Source organism: Delphinus delphis, chromosome 1 (assembly GCF_949987515.2).
Source record: "Delphinus delphis chromosome 1, mDelDel1.2, whole genome shotgun sequence".
In the NCBI taxonomy this organism is placed as follows: domain Eukaryota; kingdom Metazoa; phylum Chordata; class Mammalia; order Artiodactyla; family Delphinidae; genus Delphinus; species Delphinus delphis.
The window spans coordinates 156,982,444-157,004,147 of record NC_082683.1 but is presented as its reverse complement, the minus strand read 5'-3'; the positions used below and the strand labels follow the sequence as shown (position 1 = coordinate 157,004,147).

Below are 21,704 nucleotides of genomic sequence, written 5' to 3'. Positions count from 1 at the left end.
ATGACATCTCTTCCCCGAAAGGTAACATATGACCTAATTCCTATGCCTGGTAAATGTTAATTTCCTTCCTGAAACTTTCTTTTCCTTTATTCTTCAGGTATTCATTCTGTTTGTATTTCTTTTAGGACTCTATCTTAATATCCTGTTCTGCTTCTTTTTCCTGTCCTTTTGTGCAGTCATACCCTAAAATTCTGACCTTAACTCTGTTTGCAGTTTCTACTAAATTTCTGGGCTATACCTTGCTTCCTTGGTGTCAACAGTATCCTTTATATAAATGACTCACACATTTACCTTTATACCCTTTGGTCCCATAGTTCTGAAGCTGTGCTATCAAGTTCTTATTTAAATGTCAACAGGTCAAAATAAAATCCATTGCTCGTCTGTCTCCATCCCCATTCTTTTCCTTTACACTGCTGGCAGCAACACCTACTCAGCCATCCTTAGGGAAACTTCAACACTGTTGCTCTCTGCCTTTGCCCAAATGGTGAAAGCTAGTTCCCTCTGGAATATTGACTCTTGAAAGGTCTGTTACTAGCACTAATGTTCCTCAGACGCTCTTATCCAGCTCAAAGGTTACTTCTTATATTACCAAACATACTTATTCACTTCTTTAAGTGTGCTTTCTATTTTATAACTACATATTTTAGTGGAATTATTTATATATCTGGTTGTTCTAACCAAATAGTGATATTCTTTCAGATTGGTACCATTTCCTCTCATTGTGTCTGCAGCTTTTTCACAGTGGTTGTACTGAATTGGTGTTCAGTAAGTTTTGTTGCACTTTATGAATTGTTTATCTGACTACTGTAGTCTCACATTTTTTTAATTGATTCTCTAGTTGCTGCCAGAGTTGTGTACTTAAAATTATGCTAATTTTTTTCGGACTTTCCTGGTGGCACAGTGGTTAAGAATCCTCCTGCCAATGCAGGGGACATGTGTTTAAGCCCTGGTCCAGGAAGATCCCACATGCTGCGGAGCAGCTAAGCCCATGTGCAACAATTACTAAGCCTGCACTCTAGAGCCTGCGAGCCACAACTACTGAGCCCACGTGCCACAACTACTGAAGCCTGTGCTCCTAGAGCCCATGCTCCGCAACAAGAGAAGCCTGCATACCACAACAAAGAGTATCCCCCACTCGCCACAACTAGAGAAAGTCAATGCGCAGCAACAAAGACCCAACACAGCCAAGAATAAATAAATAAAATTATGCTAAAATTTTTAACCCAAATGTCTTTGACACTTCTTATCTACAAAATTAATCTCTAAACCATATCATGGCAGTCAAGGTCCTAAACAATCTGGCCTCATCTTTGTGGGGTTTTTTTTGTTTTTTTCTTTTTTTTTGCTTAAGTTCTGTCATTATCATGAATGTGTATTATTGTTCTTCAGCTACATGCCCTCCCTATGTGTTGTTTCCTTGCCATTACTATTTTTTTTCTTTAGAATTAATTTCTTCTACATACATCTATTAATTACCTCCTATGTTGATAGACTATACTAGGCTGTGGTCAAAATATTAAGAAGGATAGAACTTGTGGTCAAATATTAAGGTGGATATTAAGAGGGATTAATTTGTTCCACATACATTTATTAATTACCTACTATGTTGATGTACTATTACTAGGCTGTGGTCAAAATATTAAGATGGATAAAACTTGCACTGTTTTGTATGCTTCCCGTATATTCTCCATTTGTGAAAAATCCATCCTTCAAAACGTGAGATGCTACCTTATCTGTGAAGTCTCCTCAGATCATTCCAATAAAGATTAATCATCCTTTGCCTCCAAAGCATTTTTAATATTGCTTTGTTACAGAATTTCTCATAGCTCTCTTGTTTTTTATCTGTGCGTATATCTCCTTCATCGTGTTGAATTTCTTAAGGTCAGGGATTATGTCTTAATCACCATTATATGCCCTCTTTTTCTCTTCCCAGTGTCCAATAACAGTGACTTTAACATAATTGATGCTCACTAAATGGAAAGTTGGTTCAAAGCCAAGGTAGAAACTTAGAAGGAATATTCAGAGAAAATCAGGAGAGTTGTAGTACCAAAGCCAAGGAATGTTTATAAGAAGGAGAGGGTAATAAGTGATGTTCTAAGCTCCAGAACGAGAGGTTCTTGATTATGTTAACAGGAATAAGTTCCATAAAGTAGCAAGGGTAGACATCAGAGGAGAGCAGATTGAGAAATAAATAGAGTTCTTCTCCTTAAGTAGCTTTTTTTTTTTTTTAGCTGATATTTTTACAGAAATTGGCTGGAAGACAAATTGAAGATTTATGGTCTAAATAAAGATCTAGAAGCCTGCATGTATTATGTTGATTTAGGGAAGATCTATATCTTTTGTATTGTAGATGAGTGGGTACTAGGCTTGACATTTGAAGAAAATTTAGAAATCTAACTACTACTTTCATCTCGTTAGAAGACTACCATAAATCTGGGTCACAGGGGTTCCTTTGTCAAAATTAGTTATATTTTGTATTAAAGGATGACAGAAATTACTTTGACCTAGAAATATTTCAAAATGGTTTTACTGATGATCCATGCTTCTTTCTACTTCCTGTCTTTGTTTGAATGGTAGAGCATTAATAACATGTATGTGCCTGTATAAAATGAATGAATTTTGAAGCATATCCCTGAGTAATTTTATACATTGGTTTGATTTTTGGCATAGTATATTTGGTCATTTATAAGACACATTGAACATTTCTTCAGTCAGAGTGCCTTTTATATTTGATGGTGTGTCATAGTTTTAATTGACCTCATTATTTTTCTTGGTATTAACATAGAAAGTTGGTGGAGTTGCAATCAACAGCATCTTAGATTTGATAAAATATGACAATATAGTAGAGAGCATTAAAGTTTAGAGACTATCTGCCAAACATTTTAGTTTTACTATAAGTAATGTTGAACCAGTCTTTTTTGGCAATAGTTACATGATATTACCTCTTCTCTCTTTACTGTGACAATGGGTTAGGCATAAATTTTATCTTAAAATAATGATAAACTCTTAAGTGGAGTTGGAGGTGGGAAAAGGGAAGATGGAATCTATAGAGAACCTCTTTTATGTTACCTAAATTATGATTTGGTGTGTGAGAAACAAATCTCAGTTAACCATAATTCTTATAAATTTGTAGAAGCAGTTTGTAGAAGTAATCTATGTGAGAATATAGTTAATTTCTGATCTTGCAGTCAAGAATACATTGACTGATTGGTTCATTTCTTTAATCAAAGACATGTATTGAGTACCTACTGTGATACTCGGCAGTGTACTCAGCACTGCGAACCATCTTTTGTTGTTCTTGGTGGATTTCTTAATACAGTGAAACAGTACACAAAAAGGTCAGTAGTCAATTCATAATGCCTGAAACCGGCTCCTTCCTCATATACATTATTGAACTGAGAGCTGAGACGGGCAGTTTCTTAAATAAAGAGGCTGTCTAAATGGAGAGCTGGATGCTTGACCACAGTGAGAACCCAATAAATATTTGTTGACTGTTGTTAACAGGAAATGGATGGGCTTATAGTTTTAAGTGATTACATGAGAAAAGATTGGTGTCATAGTTAATTATTATTGAAGTAGGAAGAGTATGCATTGAGAACTATTAGGGGAATAATGGGAGCTTCTCAGTCCATTTTGGGCATTACTAACATAAATTGAAAATGTAAAGCCTCACAGTTTCTCATTGCAGAAAACATGGATTTAAACATTGAAAGCATTTCTAGAGGTATCATGATGAATCAAGAGTTGTAGAATTTAACAAGTTCACATAAATAAGGTTCCACAAATCAGCAGTCCTTTCTTTGAAATCAAGTGTAACTGAGATAATTAAGTCGAAATATTCCATCTATGCTTATGTGCATTTATTTTAATAAAGTCTCAATACCTAATCCTTGAAAGAGTGAAGCAACAGTATACTGAGGGGGAGATGTAATCTGATGATGCATACTTTTTCCTCTGGTAACTGAAGGTTAAATGGGTAGCAAGCAGAATGCCTTAAACAAGATTGGTATATTGATTAAAGTGCTGATTTAACAGCTCGCAGTCTCCCCTTGGAAACCTGGAAAAGATAAGCCAGCTGCTGTCTAAGACTGCTCAGTGTCCGCTGAGAGTACACTATCTATCATCACAATATGGTGATGAGAGGTGTTTTATGTTTGTGTTAATTTCCCCCACTAAATCAGTAATTATTACAATCCTGTCCCTGCTGTTTACCCTGCAGCTGTTTTTCCATTTGTCGAGAGAGAGGGTGTTCTCTGAGGACCGCACACGTTTCTATGGTGCAGAAATTGTCTCTGCCTTGGACTATCTACATTCCGGAAAGATTGTGTACCGTGATCTCAAGGTAAAAAAGAAAAGTAATCAGAATTTGTTTTTGCAGAGGCTGTAGGGACAAACACAAAGTAATTACAAAGTTACACAGTTTGGAGAAAAGCAGATTTAGTTGGGAAGTAAAACCACTCTGTTTAAGAATTTGCTTCACTGAATTTGACAGGAAATTTCATTCACTGATAAATGTGTAGTAGTTTTATGTCCGAGTTTTTGACATGCTAAATAAGTTCTTCTTGACTGCTCTGATCAAATATGATCTATCAATAATAGTTTCATTTTTCTGAAAGTGTAATGAGTAATGTTAAACATCTGATTATTAGTCAAGTAACTTTGCAAGTGACATTTTAAAATAAATTTCATTATTATATTCTAACATCCTGTGATGTATTACGAAGAAATTTTTATAATAAATAAGATTACTTGGGAAAATATTTGATTTGGTATTAAATTTTTAGTGGGTTTATATACCTGAAGCATTTTAATATAGCCTTTTATCAATTTGTTTAATTTCCATTTTGAAAAGCACTGTATTTGTTTTATCAGTAATAGTGACTTTATTTCTCTAAGTTTCTTTCTGTTAAGACCCTCAGAATAGCTCAGGGATTGGCAAACTTTCTGTGAAGGCCAGATAGTAAATATTTTGCTGCTCTTACAGTGTCTTTTACAACTCCTCAGTGCTGCTGTTGTAGGGTGAAAGCAGCCACAGACAATATGTAAATGAGCGTGTCTGGCTGTGTTCCAGTAAAACTTTAATTACAAAAACAGGCAGTAGGCAAGATTTCACCTACAAGCCATATTTTGCTGACCCCCGGAGTAACTCATAAAAGATAGCAGTAATTCTCGTGATACTGTTCTGAATTAGATTGGTCATATTAAGGAAATTTGTACCATGACACACTCTGAACAAGTTCTAAATGTGACAATCTTACTTTCTTAAAAAGTAAATCATATGATAATCTTGACCTATTAAAATCTGACACAGAATTGCTTTATTTATCAAGTACTAGTTCATTTAAAATATGATTTGTAGAGATAGAAGTTATACTAGTCTTTTATGAAATTCTGTTTCTATGAAATAAGGTATATATTTACATATTATAGCACATAAGAGAAATCACAATTATCCCCTCACTCCCATTCACTCCTTTTTAAACACCTGTGATTCTTAAGTTATCTAATTATTTAAGCAGTTGTCTAAGTTATTTTAAGATGTTGCTATCATATACATTTGTATTATGAATGCTCCCTAAGAAGTAACTATCTCAAAAAATATTATTTTACATGATGACAGTGAAATATAGTATGTATTTTTTTAACATCTTTATTGGAGTATAATTGCTCTACAATGGTGTGTTAGTTTCTGCTTTATAACAAAGTGAATCAGCCATACGTATACATATATCCCCATATCTCCTCCCTCTTGCGTCTCCCTCCCACCCTCCCTATCCTATCCCTCTAGATGGTCACAAAGCACCGAGCTGATCTCCCTGTGCTATGTGACTGCTTCCCACTAGCTATCGTTTTACATTTGGTCGTGTATATATGTCCATGCCACTCTCTCATTTCATCCCAGCTTACCCTTCCCCCTCCCTATGTCCTCAATTCCAAGTCCATTCTCTATGTCTGCATCTTTATTCCTATCCTGCCCCTAGGTTCTTCAGCACCTTTTTTTTTTTTTTTTTAGATTCCATATATAGGTGTTAGCGTATGGTATTTTTTCTCTTTCTGACTTACTTCACTCTGTATGACAGACTCTAGGTCCATCCACCTCACTACAAATAACTCAGTATCGCTTCTTTTTATGGCTGAGTAATATTCCATTGTATATATGTGCCACATCTTCTTTATTGTTTTATTTCTTAACATATTATTGGTTAAAGAAGCTATAAAATTCTGTTTTTAGGAAAAATGAACTATGCAACTATATCTATATCAGGGATGATCAACTAAGTGCCCAAATAGACCAGAGGTGGATATGAATCAACAATATGATTATATTTAGCCTGCAGCTTTTTATAGCCAGGAGTGGCAGAATTCAGCATCCCTATATCTGATGTCTGAATGGCCAAATAATCCTATAATGTTTAAATGTCTTGAATCCAGAGTTTTAAAAAAGAATTTAGTTATACGGTATGATAAAACATAATTTATATAGCATTTCCAAATTTACTTAGAAGTAGTTAGCTCTTCTCTGCCTGATCTACTCCCCCCCACCATTCCCACTTTATATTTTATGAATTCTGTTTGTAGGGAGAAGGAGGAGGATTTCGTGGATTTAAGAAAATGAGAATAATTTTGAAGTACTTAGTAATGTATCCAAAATGCTTAAAGCTGGAAGATGGAATTATTAGTCTAAAGAAACAGAAGAGTACTCACTTGATTGCTAGCATTGATTAAGGAATGATATAATTGGGATGGTTTTGGTCAGTATCTCCATTGATCATTTCTCATTAATGAATCAACATATTGGTACATTGAAGTTCATTTAATGAGTTTTGTTGCTCCATCCTTTCTGATGATGAAATTAGACTAAATTTATTAAGCCACAGTGCTAATACTTGGTATGTGAATACCAGCCATGTAGTTACCATATAAACAGACCACTAACTTTATTAGACAATTAAGTGGCCTCTGCTCTCTAAATTTATTTACTTTTTAATATAACCTTAAGTTAAAGGTCTAAGTAAATGTATAGCATTGGACAGAATCCATGGAACATACACCGAGAAGAATGGATAATGTAAAAAGTCAGACATTCAAAATTTATACGTGTTGTTTGTATCCATATTGCACATGATAGAATGAGATCTTTAGGTAGAGTCGTAGAAATTTAGAGCTGACCCATAGTTTACAGCTGAGCTTATTGAAGACTAGAAGCCTAGTAAGGGATTTACTCAACGTAATGGACTAAGTTGCTGACATAGTCAAGATTATTGGATTCCATGAATCCTAGCTCCAGGTATAATGTTCTTTTTATTACACCATTCTGCCTTTCTAGAGATGAAATGAACTTTAGGTGGGGGAATTCATTGGATTAATTCTAGGAGGTCTTTGTAAATCTAAAATTTGAATAAAGCTGCCAAAGATAAGAGAAGGAATGTTTTAAATATATTTATACAAAATATATTCAAAATAGCATTATCAAAACCTGATTTAGGTACCCACTTTGATTTGTCTCAGATTGGTCTCTGTCTTCTCCTTACTAATAACCTTGTGTTTATTCAAATACAAATCCACTTGAGTTACTTATGGTAGCTGCACCTCTCAAGTAAATCAGTACCTGTTTGCCACTGACCCATTCATCATTAGAGGCAAAGCCTAATTTTATGTGCAAGTTAATTTAAGACATTTTATCAGTTCATAGTTCCTAATAAATTGGTGTTCACAGCAACAGATACATTATTGCAACTTTTGTTGTAGTTTAAAAAGTTAGTTTGCATAATTTATCAATACATGTCATGATATTAAATTTTGCTTCAGTAAGGACCCAAATTCTTTGTGATTACTTAGGAAAAACTGATATTGCTTTATGATAGCATAAAAATTTGAAGAAATCTCTCCTAAGACTGTGTCAGTAGTACAAGTTTTTTTGAAAACTTCTTTTCTGCTTAGCTCTTGTTTTTGTAAGTATTCAATATAACCTTTCTTTTCAACGACCATGGCCATCCAAGGATAGAATAGGCTGAACTAGGGACATTTGCAAAGGTACTGATACTGGAATTTCATTAAGAATTAATTTCTGCGACTTCCCTGGTGGCGTAGTGGTTAAGAATCCGCCTGCCAATGTAGGGAACACTGATTCTATCCCTGGTCTGGGAGGATCCCACATGCTGCGGAGCAACTAAGCGCATGTGCCACAACTACTGAGCCCATGTGCCACAACTACTGAAGCCCACGCACCTGGAGCCCGTGCTCCACAACAAGAGAAGCCACTGCAATGAGAAGCCTGTGCACCGCAACGAAGAGTAGCCCCCGCTCGCCACAACTAGAGAAATCCTGTGCACAGCAGCAAAGACCCAACACAGCCAAAAATAAATAAATATTTCTAAAAATGAATTCATTTCTCCCAAGAGTTTATGAAAGGGGGAGGGGCAAGAAAAATGCGTAAATTGCTACTGTATTCTACTTGTGGAAAATCTAATCTTGTTTTCTACCTAATCAGAGAATTTAATGGTTAATTTTACCACTTACACTGTTAACGTGAGAAACTGCCAGGTAGATTTAGATAATTTCTAAGACTCAGTGATGGCACAAAGGGATGGTTTCAGAGAGCCTTATATCACAGCCCTCCCAATCTTCCTCAGCTCCTAAATAAACCAGCGGTCTGAATGAAACAGTGTGCTTACTTTACATACAGAGTCTCAAGACACATCCTCTAACTCCCACTTGTAACCAGTCACTCTGGATTCCCTCTTTTATAATTTAAGCCACTGCTACTAAGAACCCCTTCCACCTCTAACATTAACTTATACTATTGGGCTATGTTACTCAAGTGTAGTAAATTCTTAAATGTAGTATTTCTTAAACCCCAACCTAGATGGGATCTCTGCTGTTGTATATTGTGAATTCTTTTCCATCTTAGGAAGGTTCAAAGTTTTCCTTTCAGCATTTCAACACACTGTCTTAATTCCGTGGTCATTAAGTTCCTGCAGGTCAGCCATGTGACATTTGCAACTTGGATACCCATAAACCTAAATATGCAGTGTGCAGGGGAGGAATTTCTTATTACATTCTTGAGCCTGAGGCAGTCTTGGTACTGATGTAACTGTGCTAAAAAGGGTTTGTAAAAGTGAGTGAAAGGTCTTGTTTTTGGTATTGCTACAGTAGTTGTCAGAGCGCTTAGGAACTGCTATTATCATTCCTTTGTTTAATCACAAAGTGTCAGCCATTTAATTAAAATGATACCTAAAAGATAGATAGATATATATATATATATGTGTGTGTATATTTATCATAGATAGATATTAGAATATATATGAATTGTATATTAGAAAGCTTTTAAAAGCTTAAAAGTTAAAAACTCTTAAACTTTCTAATAGGAAGAATTTAATTTTATTCTAGGCACCAGCAAGAGCAGAAAAAGGAGTATAGTATTTTCTTGCTATAGTTTCTTGTTCACAAAGCACAGAGGAAAAAAGATTTCAAAATCTACCAAATCAAGATCCTCTGTCAAATAATGCCTGTTCGATTCAACTGGGTAAAAAATGTTGCCGTTTTTAAATGGAAACTCTAGGATGTCTAATATTTTTGTCTCCTCAAAATATGAACTATTAGATAACAAGCAACCCTCTGATACAAATTGTAAGCATTACCCAGATTTGAATATATAATCTTTTCTTTCAGACTTCCTATTTAACTTCATACATTGCTTTTGCTGGTAGATGCATCCATTAAGCATAAACATAATGCCCTGCTCTCAATCCCAGATGCTAAGACTGACAGTGGAAATAAAACAGATGCATATAAAGTTTTATAATAGAGAGTACCTGAACAGTCAGTTACAGTGTATGCATTTTTCCTTTTATGGTTAAGAAAAGGAAGAAGGAAAGCATTAGATTTAGGAGAGAGAACCAAAGAAAGGTGATTTGTAAATATTTTTATTCCTCCTTTACACAGTGGAAGGGTCCCTAAAAATGTTTGATGAAATCTTCTTTCTGTTAGTGTCAAATGCACTAAGGAAGTGATTTCCAGGTGTTTTTGATATATCTAAGCCTTTGATCTGCTTTGGAAAGATTACCAGGTGATTCTGTGCATCCTTCACATTTGTGAATCATAACACTGATCGTTCTTATATTTTATGAAAACTTTGTTATGCATTTGCATAAAATTATTATTTTTTAAACTAGACTGGATATTTAATTAGCCCCAATTTATCTTTATACAAGATTAGATTTGGAGATATCATTTTTTTAAGGTGATGTATCTCTGGCTGTTGTTCATACTGATGGACAAGTTGTTTTTGTCATTCATGCTCAGCAAAATGACATTTCAGGATGGTGAGAGAAGAAAAATAATTGATGGAAGAAGGTGGACACTATTATAAAATAACTGGCTCAAAAATTGTAAAATATTTGTTTTGTTGTTTATTCAAAAGAAATTGTTACATATTAAAAAGTGTTTTTTTGGGCTTCCCTGGTGGCGCAGTGGTTGAGAGTCCGCCTGCCGATGCAGGGGACACGGGTTCGTGCCCCGGTGCGGGAAGATCCCACATGCCGCGGAGCGGCTGGGCCCGTGAGCCATGGTTGCTGAGCCTGCGCGTCCCGAGCCTGTGCTCCGCAATGGGAGAGGCCACAACAGTGAGAGGCCCACGTACCGCAAAAAAAGAGAAAAAAAAAAAGTGTTTTTATTGAAGTCACCGAGCTGACAAAAGTGTTTTATAGGGTTCCATTTCTGAACTTTGCTCTTGTATAGAAGAGCACACACCATTTTGATAAATTATGAATCAGCCATTAAACTCTCCATGTTTAATAAATGATCAATACATTTATTGATTAAGTTCTACATTCAGTATCTCATTTAATTCTCAAAACAATCACATTGGATCGTTACTGTTATTTACTCTGTGTTATAGATGAAGTTGAGGCACATAGATGTCAATAGGTTACACAGTAAGAGATAAAACTTGAATTTATGTTTAAGTTCTCTGACTTGACTCCATAATCTTATGCACATTGCTCTCTACTGCCTCCTATGCAATATGCTACCTTATCCCCATTATGGTGACCTTTACCCCATCTCTCACAGTCATCCCGTAGGCTGACCTTATTTCTGACTATATCATTGTAATTAAGCTGATTTATAAAACAAGTAGAATGATCAACTGTCCTGTTTTGCCTAGAACTTCCCCAGTTGTAGAACTTTAAAGTCCTGAATCCTGGGAGCCCCCCTCAGTTCTAGGTAAACTGGGGCTCTCGGTCACTTTCATCCTGTTCCTATTCTTCATTCAAACCCTGTCCTTGCATCTCATTTCATTCCTCATCCCTCAACCCTTGGTATCTTGGAAATGAGATATGAGATTAGAGAATTAGGTATGAATCGGGATTTTAAAAAATGTATGTACTTATTGGTATTAAAAACAGTATTTATATGTTTTGATACTTCTGTATCTATCCACTTCAAAATAGTCTCGTCAGAATGTGGAGAATTAGCACATTAGCGCATACTATCATGTTTCACTTTGCATGCAAAGCATATAAAGCGAATTGACATAATATACACCAAACACATTTTATTCAATATTATTATGTATTATTTGACATTTTTGTAAGAATTTTTGTGTATTATAAAAGATATAGTATTTTAAGAACTTAATTTGGTTTGCTTTTATATGTTATGATGTATTCATATGTTAGAACAATAAGCATATTTTTAAAAGTTAAGAAAAGAGCATATATATTTTCATTCAACAAAACAACAGACACTCCAGTGTATACTTCTCTTTCTTGTTATGGCAAGGTAGGAGCAGGAGGAAGAAGAGAGTGTTGTTTGAAAGAGAAGGAAAAAGGGGAGAAAATCAGAAGCAGAAAGAAGAGAAGGGTTTTCAAGGCAGAAAGAGAAGTAGACAGATTCTTGATGTTCCTGATTGTTTTCCCTATTTAGGACTTACTGCCATTTGTGCAAATTGGGTTTGATTTTGGGGTCCAGTTAGTAGAGAATCATGAGGAAGATGCAATCTCTCTGAATTTAGATAAAATAAGAGAACTTTCATTTTTGAAAGGTTTAGCAATATATTTAGGGTTCATTCATCTCTCTGTAGACAAGTCAAAAACAGACTCACTTCTCTGAAGTCTATGCAGTGCACGAAACATATTGAGCGTTGAGTTCAGTTGGGTAGCACATTTAAGTTCTAAACTTAAGGACTTACGTGTACTCTGAGCTTGCTTAACTGTATTTAGTCTCTGGTTTATAAGACATTGGATAATATGACAGAGTATACCACCATCACATTTTATATGATTGTTGTCTGTTCATGTTCTTATATGGAATTCTATTTTGAATTTGATACTGACTTCAGAGTTTGGGTAGGCATTTTCATACATCATCATGTTAAGGAGTAGAATAATGATCTACTCCTTAAGTAAGTTAATTATCATTCATCCTGCTACTATTTTTTTTTTTTTTTTTTTTTTTACGGTACGTGGGCCTCTCACTGTTGTGGCCTCTCCCGTTGCGGAGCACAGGCTCCGGATGCACAGGCTCAGCGGCCATGGCTCACGGGCCCAGCCGCTCCGCGGCATGTGGGATCTTCCCGGACCGGGGCACGAACCCGTGTCCCCTGCATTGGCAGGCGGACTCTCAACAACTGCGCCACCAGGGAAGCCCATGGTACTATTTTTTTTCATGTGTTTTTTGTGAATGCATTTCTGCGTTACGTCTTCTGCATTATGTCTTCAAGATTGTTCTTTTTGTATTAATGGAGTCAAAGAGATTCCAACTTCATAATACCTGTGCTATATGTTTTCATTAACTGTTGAATGTTTGACTTTCATATTCTTTTTATGTGTAAAAGGGTTGGTAGTTCTTTATTACAAAGAACTGTAAAAGAGGATATTGCCTTACCTTATTTACAAAACAAGATTTAGGTTTGATTTATAACCACCACCAAAGTAACATTTCTGTAAGTGAATATTTTATCGTAGCACTAGACTCCCAAATGAAATGGTTGAAAACCATCTGCATATATCCAGAAGATGCTTGTCTCTTTGGGATTGTTTTGATCACAATTTATTTTAAACAGGAAAAAAGAGGATTGATGTTTGCTTTGGGAAGTTAATTAGACTTTACTTCTCAGAACTTATGCAATAACAGCTCTTACTCCTATGGGTTTAAAAATCAATTTATTATTGTGAAGTATTTGATAAAATGTTTCTTTTTACACATGAGTTAGGAAGCTACAGGGTTTGTCTTTGAAAAGTTCTATTAACTCTGTGTCCTCTTTCCAAAATATCTTACTCAACATTCAATTATTTTTCAAAACAGTATTTTCCTATTTTTGAAGACTATAGAACAAATTACGTTATCTTTCTTACTACACAGTTGGAGAATTTGATGCTGGATAAAGATGGCCACATAAAAATTACAGATTTTGGACTTTGCAAAGAAGGGATCACAGATGCAGCCACCATGAAGACGTTCTGTGGTACACCAGAATATCTGGCACCAGAGGTAGGCTATGTTTCCATTCATAGAAAAAAACAACACTGATATAATGTTTTACAAAGTAAACCATTTAAGCATTAAAAAAATAGCAGTGTCTACTACTTTGACCTGGATTTCAACATGAATCAAATCTGTTTTGCTCCCACTTGTTCAACATGGTATTCTAGGGCAAAAATATATATAAGTTAAACTTTATAAACTATATAAGTACAAGGATACTGGTAACTACAATAAAGTCCATTTTTATTTCTTGGCCATGTGTGTTTTATTTCTTGATTATGCCTATTTTCTTTCATTTATTAAAATAGAATAATTGAATGACTACAGCAAGAATGTGAACAGTTTTATAAACCGTCTTGGATTTTCCTTAGAAACAAAGAAACAGTGATAATTTGTATTTGTAATAGTGCGGGTTTTCATACTTAATTATTGGGAATTATTTCATTGGGAGAGTTAATGAAATGACAGTAGCTATATTTTGGAAATCATGCCAAACCAAAGCAAGTTTCAACTAGTGCCCTCCCCATGCTGAGGATTCCATACTAATTCATTAATTTGTTTATTCAAACAATTATATATTATTCATCTACTATATACTGGGTATTTTTCTGGGTGGTGTGTTTATACGAACAAGACACAAAGGACCCTGCTCTCAGGGAACTCACTTCTGGTGGAGGGAGACAGAATAAAAAAATATATATAACAATGTCATGCGATGAAGATGTGTCATGTCATGAAGGAAAAGAAGCTAGATAAAGGGAGGTTGTGGTGTGGTGGATGTGTTAGGTAGTGTTCTCATTACTATTACTACAAAACAGACCACTGCAAAACCTAACCATTTTATGTGATTGAAGGTTCTGAGTCAGGACAGCAGGAATGACTGCTCCATGGTACGTGGGGCACGGCAGGGGGTGACTCTGGCTGGAGGCTGGAATCTGGAAGCTCCCCTCTTTCTGCGTCTGACAGTTAATGCTGGCTCTCAACTGGTACCATACAGGGCTCTCAAAAGCCTCAGCTTCTCCAAGTGGCCTGGTTTCCTCATACTGGTGGCTTTAGGGTAGCCAGACTATTTTGGCTGTGGGTTCTAAAAGTGAACATCCTAGGGAACAGTTTAGAAACTGCTTCCATTTTTTTAAAACCTAGCAAACCATGAAGAAATGTTTCATTCGTTTTTTGAAAGTTTCTCTTCATAGTATATTTTTAAAAATTTTGTTATCACATACCATAAATTCTACCTTTTAAAGTACACAGTAGTGGTTTTTAGTATGTTCACATTTGTGCAATCATCACCACTGTCTAATTCCAGAATATTTTCATCACTACAACAAAGAAACCCCGTACACATTAGTTCCTCCCCTAAATCCCCTCATCCCAGACAACTACTAATCTACTTTCTGTCTCTATAGATGTGCTTGTTCTGGGCATTTCATATAAATGGAATCATACAATATGTGGCCTCTTGTGTCTGGCTTCTTTTACTTAGTATGTTTTCAAGATTCATCCATGCTTCAGCATGTTATTGATACTTCATTCCTTTTTATGGCCAAATAGTATTCTATTGTATGAACATAAACACATTTTATTTATCCATTCAGCAGCTGATGGACATTTGGGTTGCTTCCAGGTTTTGGCTGATAATGCTGCTATGAACATTTCTCTGTGAATCCCCTTTTATGGCTTTGTTTCAGGAACTGCACATCATTTCTGTCATAAGCTTATTGGTTTAGAATTCCTAAGCCTACACATATTTAAGGGGTAGTAACATAGACCCCACCTCTACATTGTAAAAGAGCATGTGAGATGGGAGATACTGTTACAACTGTCTTTGGAAAATATAATCTTCTACAGATAGAATGTTCAGGGAGAGAGAGGTTTAATCAGAGACCTGAATGCTAAGAGGCAACTATTGTAAAAATAGATGGGAAGAGCTTTCCAAACACAGAGAGCAGCTAGTATAAAAACTGTGAGGCAGAACAAGTTCAGTTCTTCCCTCAAACTCCAACAAGGTTAGTGTGGCTAGAGCCAAATAGGGAGGCATTAATCTTTGATGGATGAAGATAACTATTTATTGAACATGTATTATGTGCCACATGCTATATATGTACATTGCATATTTGGAATAAACTTTTGTGATAGGAAACCTATTTTTTTAAAGGTGAGGGAACTGAGGATCAGAATTTTTCTAATGTAATCTGTACAGTAAGTCCCCTACATACGAATCTTCAAGTTGCGAACTTTCAAAGATGCAAACACGTGTTCCATCAATGTCAGGCGTGAGTGAAATTGCAGCTTGCCCTCGTCTGCTATTGCTGACGATCCTTCGGCTCTACCATCTCCCACCTCTTCTCCCTCCTCCAGTCAGTAACTCTTCTTGCCTGTTCACTCGATGCCAGCCCCTGTATGCCACCTGTTGTACTGTACTACCGTATTTTCAAAATACTGTACTGTAAGATTAAAAATGTTTTCTTTATTTTTTGTGTTTGCTTGTTTTGTATGTATTATTTGTGTGAAAACTATCGTAAACCTATTACAGTACAGTACTATGTAGCCAATTGTGTTAGTTGGGTACCTAATCTAACTTTGTTGGACTTACAAACACACTCTCAGAATGGAACTTGTTCGTATGTAGGGGACTTACTGTGCACAGCTAGGAGGTGGTAGAGATAGAATCAGGATTCTAACTAGGTTCATCTTATAAAGCCTATTTTTACTTTTTTAACCACACACACCATGGCCCAAAAAAGTCACTATTTCAAGGCCACTTATAGATGTAAATAATTGTCATTTTTAAAATAGATGCTTTTTAAATGCTAACAGCAAAAGGTAATCAAAAGAATTAGGAAATAAGAATACATTCAGAATGATACTAGCATTCCTATACATATAGTAACTAATAGCAGTTTATTATTACAATAGTTCTTTTCAGTTAGAGATTAAATTTACATTTCAAGAATGTTGAGTTACTGTAAATAAATGCTAGTAATTTGAAATATTAGCAGTATTTTTCACAGTCAATTTCCAAATATTATTTTATCAAGGGCTGCCAAAAATAATATTTTTTCTGCTATGAAATCTAGAGTTAAAATTTTCCATTTTTGTAGCTGAATTAGGTAAAAATTTAGAAATGTTGTTTCTTGTTTATTCAAATACAAGATTACATTTTCTAGAATAGGATTGTTTTTGTGAATGTCATGAAAAACAAAATCTTTGTTTCTCTGGAGTTCCAATTGCCCTTGCTATACATTTACCATGGCTGATGATATCCCATATTTAGAATAACAAAATTAGTTGTGTCATGATTAGGGGAAATTATTTCTGTGGAAGATAAATACATCTCATTTCAGAAGCAGATGATCTCCTAAGAAACAAAGATATTGTTTTATATGCAAATGTCATCAACTGAAGAACAAAACCAAGAATTTAATGCAGGAAGAGTCCAATTGTTTCTAAATAGAAAGTTTACAATTCACAAGGAATTGTCAATTTCTTTTTAAAGACACGTAAGAACACCTTTCTGTATACCTTTTAAAAAAATGTTGCAGAAGTCTGGTCTTCAGAAGAAGTTTATATACCCCATGACTGAGAGATGTTGATTCATAATTAAAATCTTGACACCTTGTTTTTACAGGGGAGAGTGAGCATTGTGGTTACTATCTGAGGATGACAAATCTTGAAACAATTAACTTCTCATGCAGTTATATTTTTATATTCTAAGTGTTTGTGTCCAACACTGCATTTTATTAAATCAGGGTAACTTTGTGTTATACTCTTACTTTTAAAAACAAGAATTTAAGTCCTTTTTTCTGATCTCTGATATGGACCATTTCACTGAAGAGCACTCATTCATTCATTAAAGAAATATTTATTGAATATTTATTAGGTATCATGCATTCTGTTAGGTGCTGGGAATACAAAGATCGTAAGAAATGGTTTTTGTCCTCAAGTAGCTTGCTATATTTTCTAAGGTGATAGGATATGGAAAATAATCATTACTGTGCAAGAAAATAATTGCTTTACTAGAATTATTTACAGCGTGGTGAAAGGAAAAGGAAGGGTGGTGGGAGGGTCCGGTGACAGTAAAGAGGGAGCAGACTGAGAGGAGGCTGGACACATAGATTGGGATCAGAATGCAAAAGAGTTTAGATTTGATCTCATGGACAAGGAAAAATCACTTGTGAACTAAGAGCAGGGCAATAATGTGATCAGATATAGATGGTCAGAGTTAGAGAGGGATTGGCAAGAAACTAGCCTCTTCCCTTTACTTCAGATGGTATCTCTCACTTTCTTTGAACCTTGCAATTTCTAGTTCATACCATTATTAATGCCAGACTTTTCTTGATTAGTAGCTGTTTATCAGACTTGGAATATGTGCCTGAGCACTGCTTCTCTTTTGAAGGGCTCATTGTCAATATTTTCCCTTCTCCTCTTCTTATAGAAGACTTGTTTACCCATTATGGAGAGATCTTTCTGCAACCTATCATTCATCTAGCAGTGGCATCCTTTACCTTTTAAACTGTTTTTTGTTTTCTTCTGTTTTTTTTTCTGTTTGTTTGTGGTTTTTTTTGGCTGCACTGCACGGCATGGGGGATGTTAGTTCCCCGACCAGGGATCGAACTCGTGCCCCCTGCAGTGGAAGCACAGAGTCCTAACCACTGGACCACCAGGGACGTCCCTAAACTTTTAATCTGGTAGGAATGCTTTGCTGTTTAAAGATGGTTGAAGGGTATTTAAAAGATACTTCAAAAAGACTGTTAGAAATCAGTTCAAAGCTGATATATTAACTGTACTATATCTCAGGCTCATAGCTGATTTTTAAATAAACTTTAGTTTTAAATGAGCTTAAGTTTTCTCTTGTGGCAAAGACCACCAGGAAAAGAAAAGTTTTATAGTATAAAAATGCCATTGGTTGAAAAAAGGGTATTTTTAAAGTATTTGTTTTTTTCTTTTGATGAAGAATTATAGACCTTTATTATTAAAGGGAAAAAATCGTGTCTTTTTTAAAAGAGGTTGCAGAGATATAGTCCTAGCAGGCATATACACTATACATTTAGTGTGCTACATCTCTAAAAATGCATTAGTGTATACAGTTTTAAAGTGTTTTTGCTCTTTCTTGTATTAGAAGGAAATAAATTTTACCTGCCATATATTATGGACTATAAGATATTTTGAGGGGATTTTGTTTTCATAATCTTTACTATATTTTCATGCCTAGAAATTATAAAGAAATTAGAAATCACATATAAAATCTTACTGTTAAATTTTATTATTTGACTTGGCTCTCATTGAATCCAAACCATCCTTTTATGCAGTGCTAATTATTTAGAGTCTCAGCTTTGCTCTTGAGTTAGCAGTACCTGATCAACTTTCCAACTGTAAAACAGTTTGAAAATCAAATGTAGCTTACATGCAAGACCCAACAAAATTAAAAGTGTTAAGTACGTTTTGGCAGTTCACTTTTATTATGCCCAGTCCTCAAATGTACCAGCAGATAATCATCTGAATGTTAGTTATTTTTCACATGCTTATGTGATCACACAAAAAGTACATGCTAAAAAGAAGCAGATGGTGACAGATGGGGAAGGTTGAATAAGGTGGTTTTGGAAACCTAGAGAAATGCACTTCTGTAATAGTGTAAAAATAAAAATTATTTGATAATCAAGTTAGAACTAACAAAAAGATTGCAAAAAATGACTTGATTGTTGGGAAATACATAGTATCTAGTTGTGGTTGCTGTTCAGGAAAAAAGTGTATATAATTTTATTTCATATGTGTAAAATACTGTTTTTCAGTGGCTGAAAATGGATTTTTTGATGTATTCCTAGTTTTCAGAACCTCATTTTTGGAAAACATTTACTTGGTATCATTTTATTCACTTTTCTTTTGAAGCCTACTAGCCTTAATATCTTTTATAATATGTATTTTGACAATATCTGAAATAGACAAGAATATTTTTATAACTATTTTTAAAATTTATTTATTTTATTTATTTATTTTTCGTTCCATTGGGTCTCCATTGCTGCGCATGGGCTTTCTCTAGCTGTGGTGAGCGGGGGCTACTCTTCGTTGTGGTGTGTGGGCTTCTCATTGCAGTGACTTGTCTTGTTGCAGAGCATGGGCTCTAGGCATGAGGGCTTCAGTAGTTGTGGCACGCGGGCTCTAGAGTGCAGGCTCAGTAGTTGTGGTGCATGGGTTTAGTTGCTCCGCGGCATGTGGGATCTTCCTGGACCGGGGCTTGAACCCATGTCCCTGAATTGGCAGGCGGATTCTTAACCACTGCGCCACCAGGGAAGTCCTTGATAACTATTCTGATACAAAGATTTGCTTAAAGTCATTGTGATTCTATATAGATAATAGCACAGATGGAAATTAAATTCTATGTAAATGAAAGGCCAAAAGGATACAATAACTTCTTCAGAATGGGTTGAGAGAATCATGTAAATTAAGGGTGAAGGTAGTTTGTAGTATGGAGGGTAGTGTACATGGGGGGAGTAGTTAGAACCAAACTCGATTTAAGAGTACTAAATGGAATTTTATTTATTTTAAATACAACAAAGAATAAATGAAAAAGACAATTTTATGGGCTCTATCAATATTATCTTTAGGGGATCTTAAAATAAATGAATGAGGTTAAAGTTATATATGTTTGTACATTTCATCTATAGATAAAAATAGTAGCACACATAGTTGCATTTTGCATACCCTTGGACAAAATTCTACTGGTTCTAACATATTATGAAACTACATCTCAAATTCTAAGCTTTTTGTAAAAATTAAAAGTTATTTTAGTAGCTTTCCCCAAACTGTATACATTCCTAATATTTTATTTAATTGTTAATGATTCATGTAACAATTATCCTCTTGAGGTGTTTTTGAAAACTGTCATCTTCCTGATGGTTCTGAAAAGGTCTCATCACCAATATTAAGGGGAAAATTAAGTAAATGAGCACAGTGATTAGTTCAGACAGAAGTTGTCTGCTTTATAGTTAGAATTTATATTTAAGAAATTCTGTCATGAGTTGGCTGACTGTTCATACTGTTTCTCGATAATATTAAAAAACATTCCATTTTGCTATACACCTGAAACTAACACAACATTGTAAATCAACTATATTTCAATTTAAAAAAATTTCATAGTAAAAAAAAATCTCATTTTGTCCCCAAATTGGATATTGTTTAAATATGAACAAAAATGATATTTTTAGTTCAATGTTAATGTCTCTCAACATTTATAAGTAGCAGCTTTTACTTCCCTAGAGTTCTGTCAGTTTTTATAGTAGCTATTTTTCACCTAAGTTCTTTTCAGTGTTATATAGTCTTTTGGTTTTAACAATCAGAATATTTGCATTCAGTACTTTGGAATGATCCTAATTTAAGCACAGAGTTTAATTTTAAATTCTCTGCAACATAAGAACATATACAAAACTAACCCTAACTGGGAACACTAGTGATTACCTATAGTGTTTTACAATGGCCATTTTTACTTTGGTTACAAAGACCCAGTTTCTTAGAATCCCATATTGTTTGTTGCTTCAAGATAAAAAGGAAGTATAGAAATCTCTGGGAAGATATGCGTAAGTATGATTTAATCACCAGTATTGTATCCATTTAGCTTTTCTCCTTGTCAGGAATGTTGCCTGTTCTAGGCAGAGAATGCTTTTGAAAGTACGATGTTAGCTGCATGCAAGTACTTGTGTCTGCATGCTAGGAGGTAGCCATAAAGCTTACAGCATCTTAATGCAGAACAAATGGCACTTACAGTTTCAGTCTCTTTAGAATCATTAGAGTGGTTGAAAACTGGATAGAGAGTATATATTTATGAAGAAAATACCAATAAACCATGGAATTCATAATTCTTATGAAATATATAGTTCTACTGAAGCTGCAATACATTTTAGAATCTGAATTAGAAGATTTGTAGTTCATTTTTTTAGCAAATTCCTGTGATGTTAGGAATATTAAAGGATTTCTGTAAATTATAAAGTATATAAATGTGTGTTTATATATAAAACACACATATAAGTTACCTGAAATATAAGGTTACCAGAAAAAAAATGTTTTTGAATTAGCGGTAAATTGGTTCATCCAAGTTCGCAGTTTAGTTTCACAACATAGGTGTACAGACAGTTTGTTTAGATGTTTAATTTTTTCCCCCATCTGTTCTGTCAGGATTATTGATTGAGCAGTAAGCCACTCCAGGGCATACATAGCCTCCTCAT

General features: G+C 34.9%; 1 protein-coding gene across 9 annotated transcripts in view; it reads left to right on the top strand.

The window, feature by feature from the left end:
- Positions 1-21,704, top strand: part of AKT3 (AKT serine/threonine kinase 3) — a 397,034-nt gene that overhangs the window by 282,806 nt on the left and 92,524 nt on the right. For all 9 annotated transcript variants that reach the window (XM_059996875.1, XM_059996910.1, XM_069540071.1 and 6 more), the window contains 2 exons: positions 4,220-4,342; positions 13,366-13,494. In XM_059996875.1, coding sequence (XP_059852858.1) covers positions 4,220-4,342; positions 13,366-13,494 — 252 coding nt within the window. The remainder of the gene's footprint in view (positions 1-4,219; positions 4,343-13,365; positions 13,495-21,704) is intronic.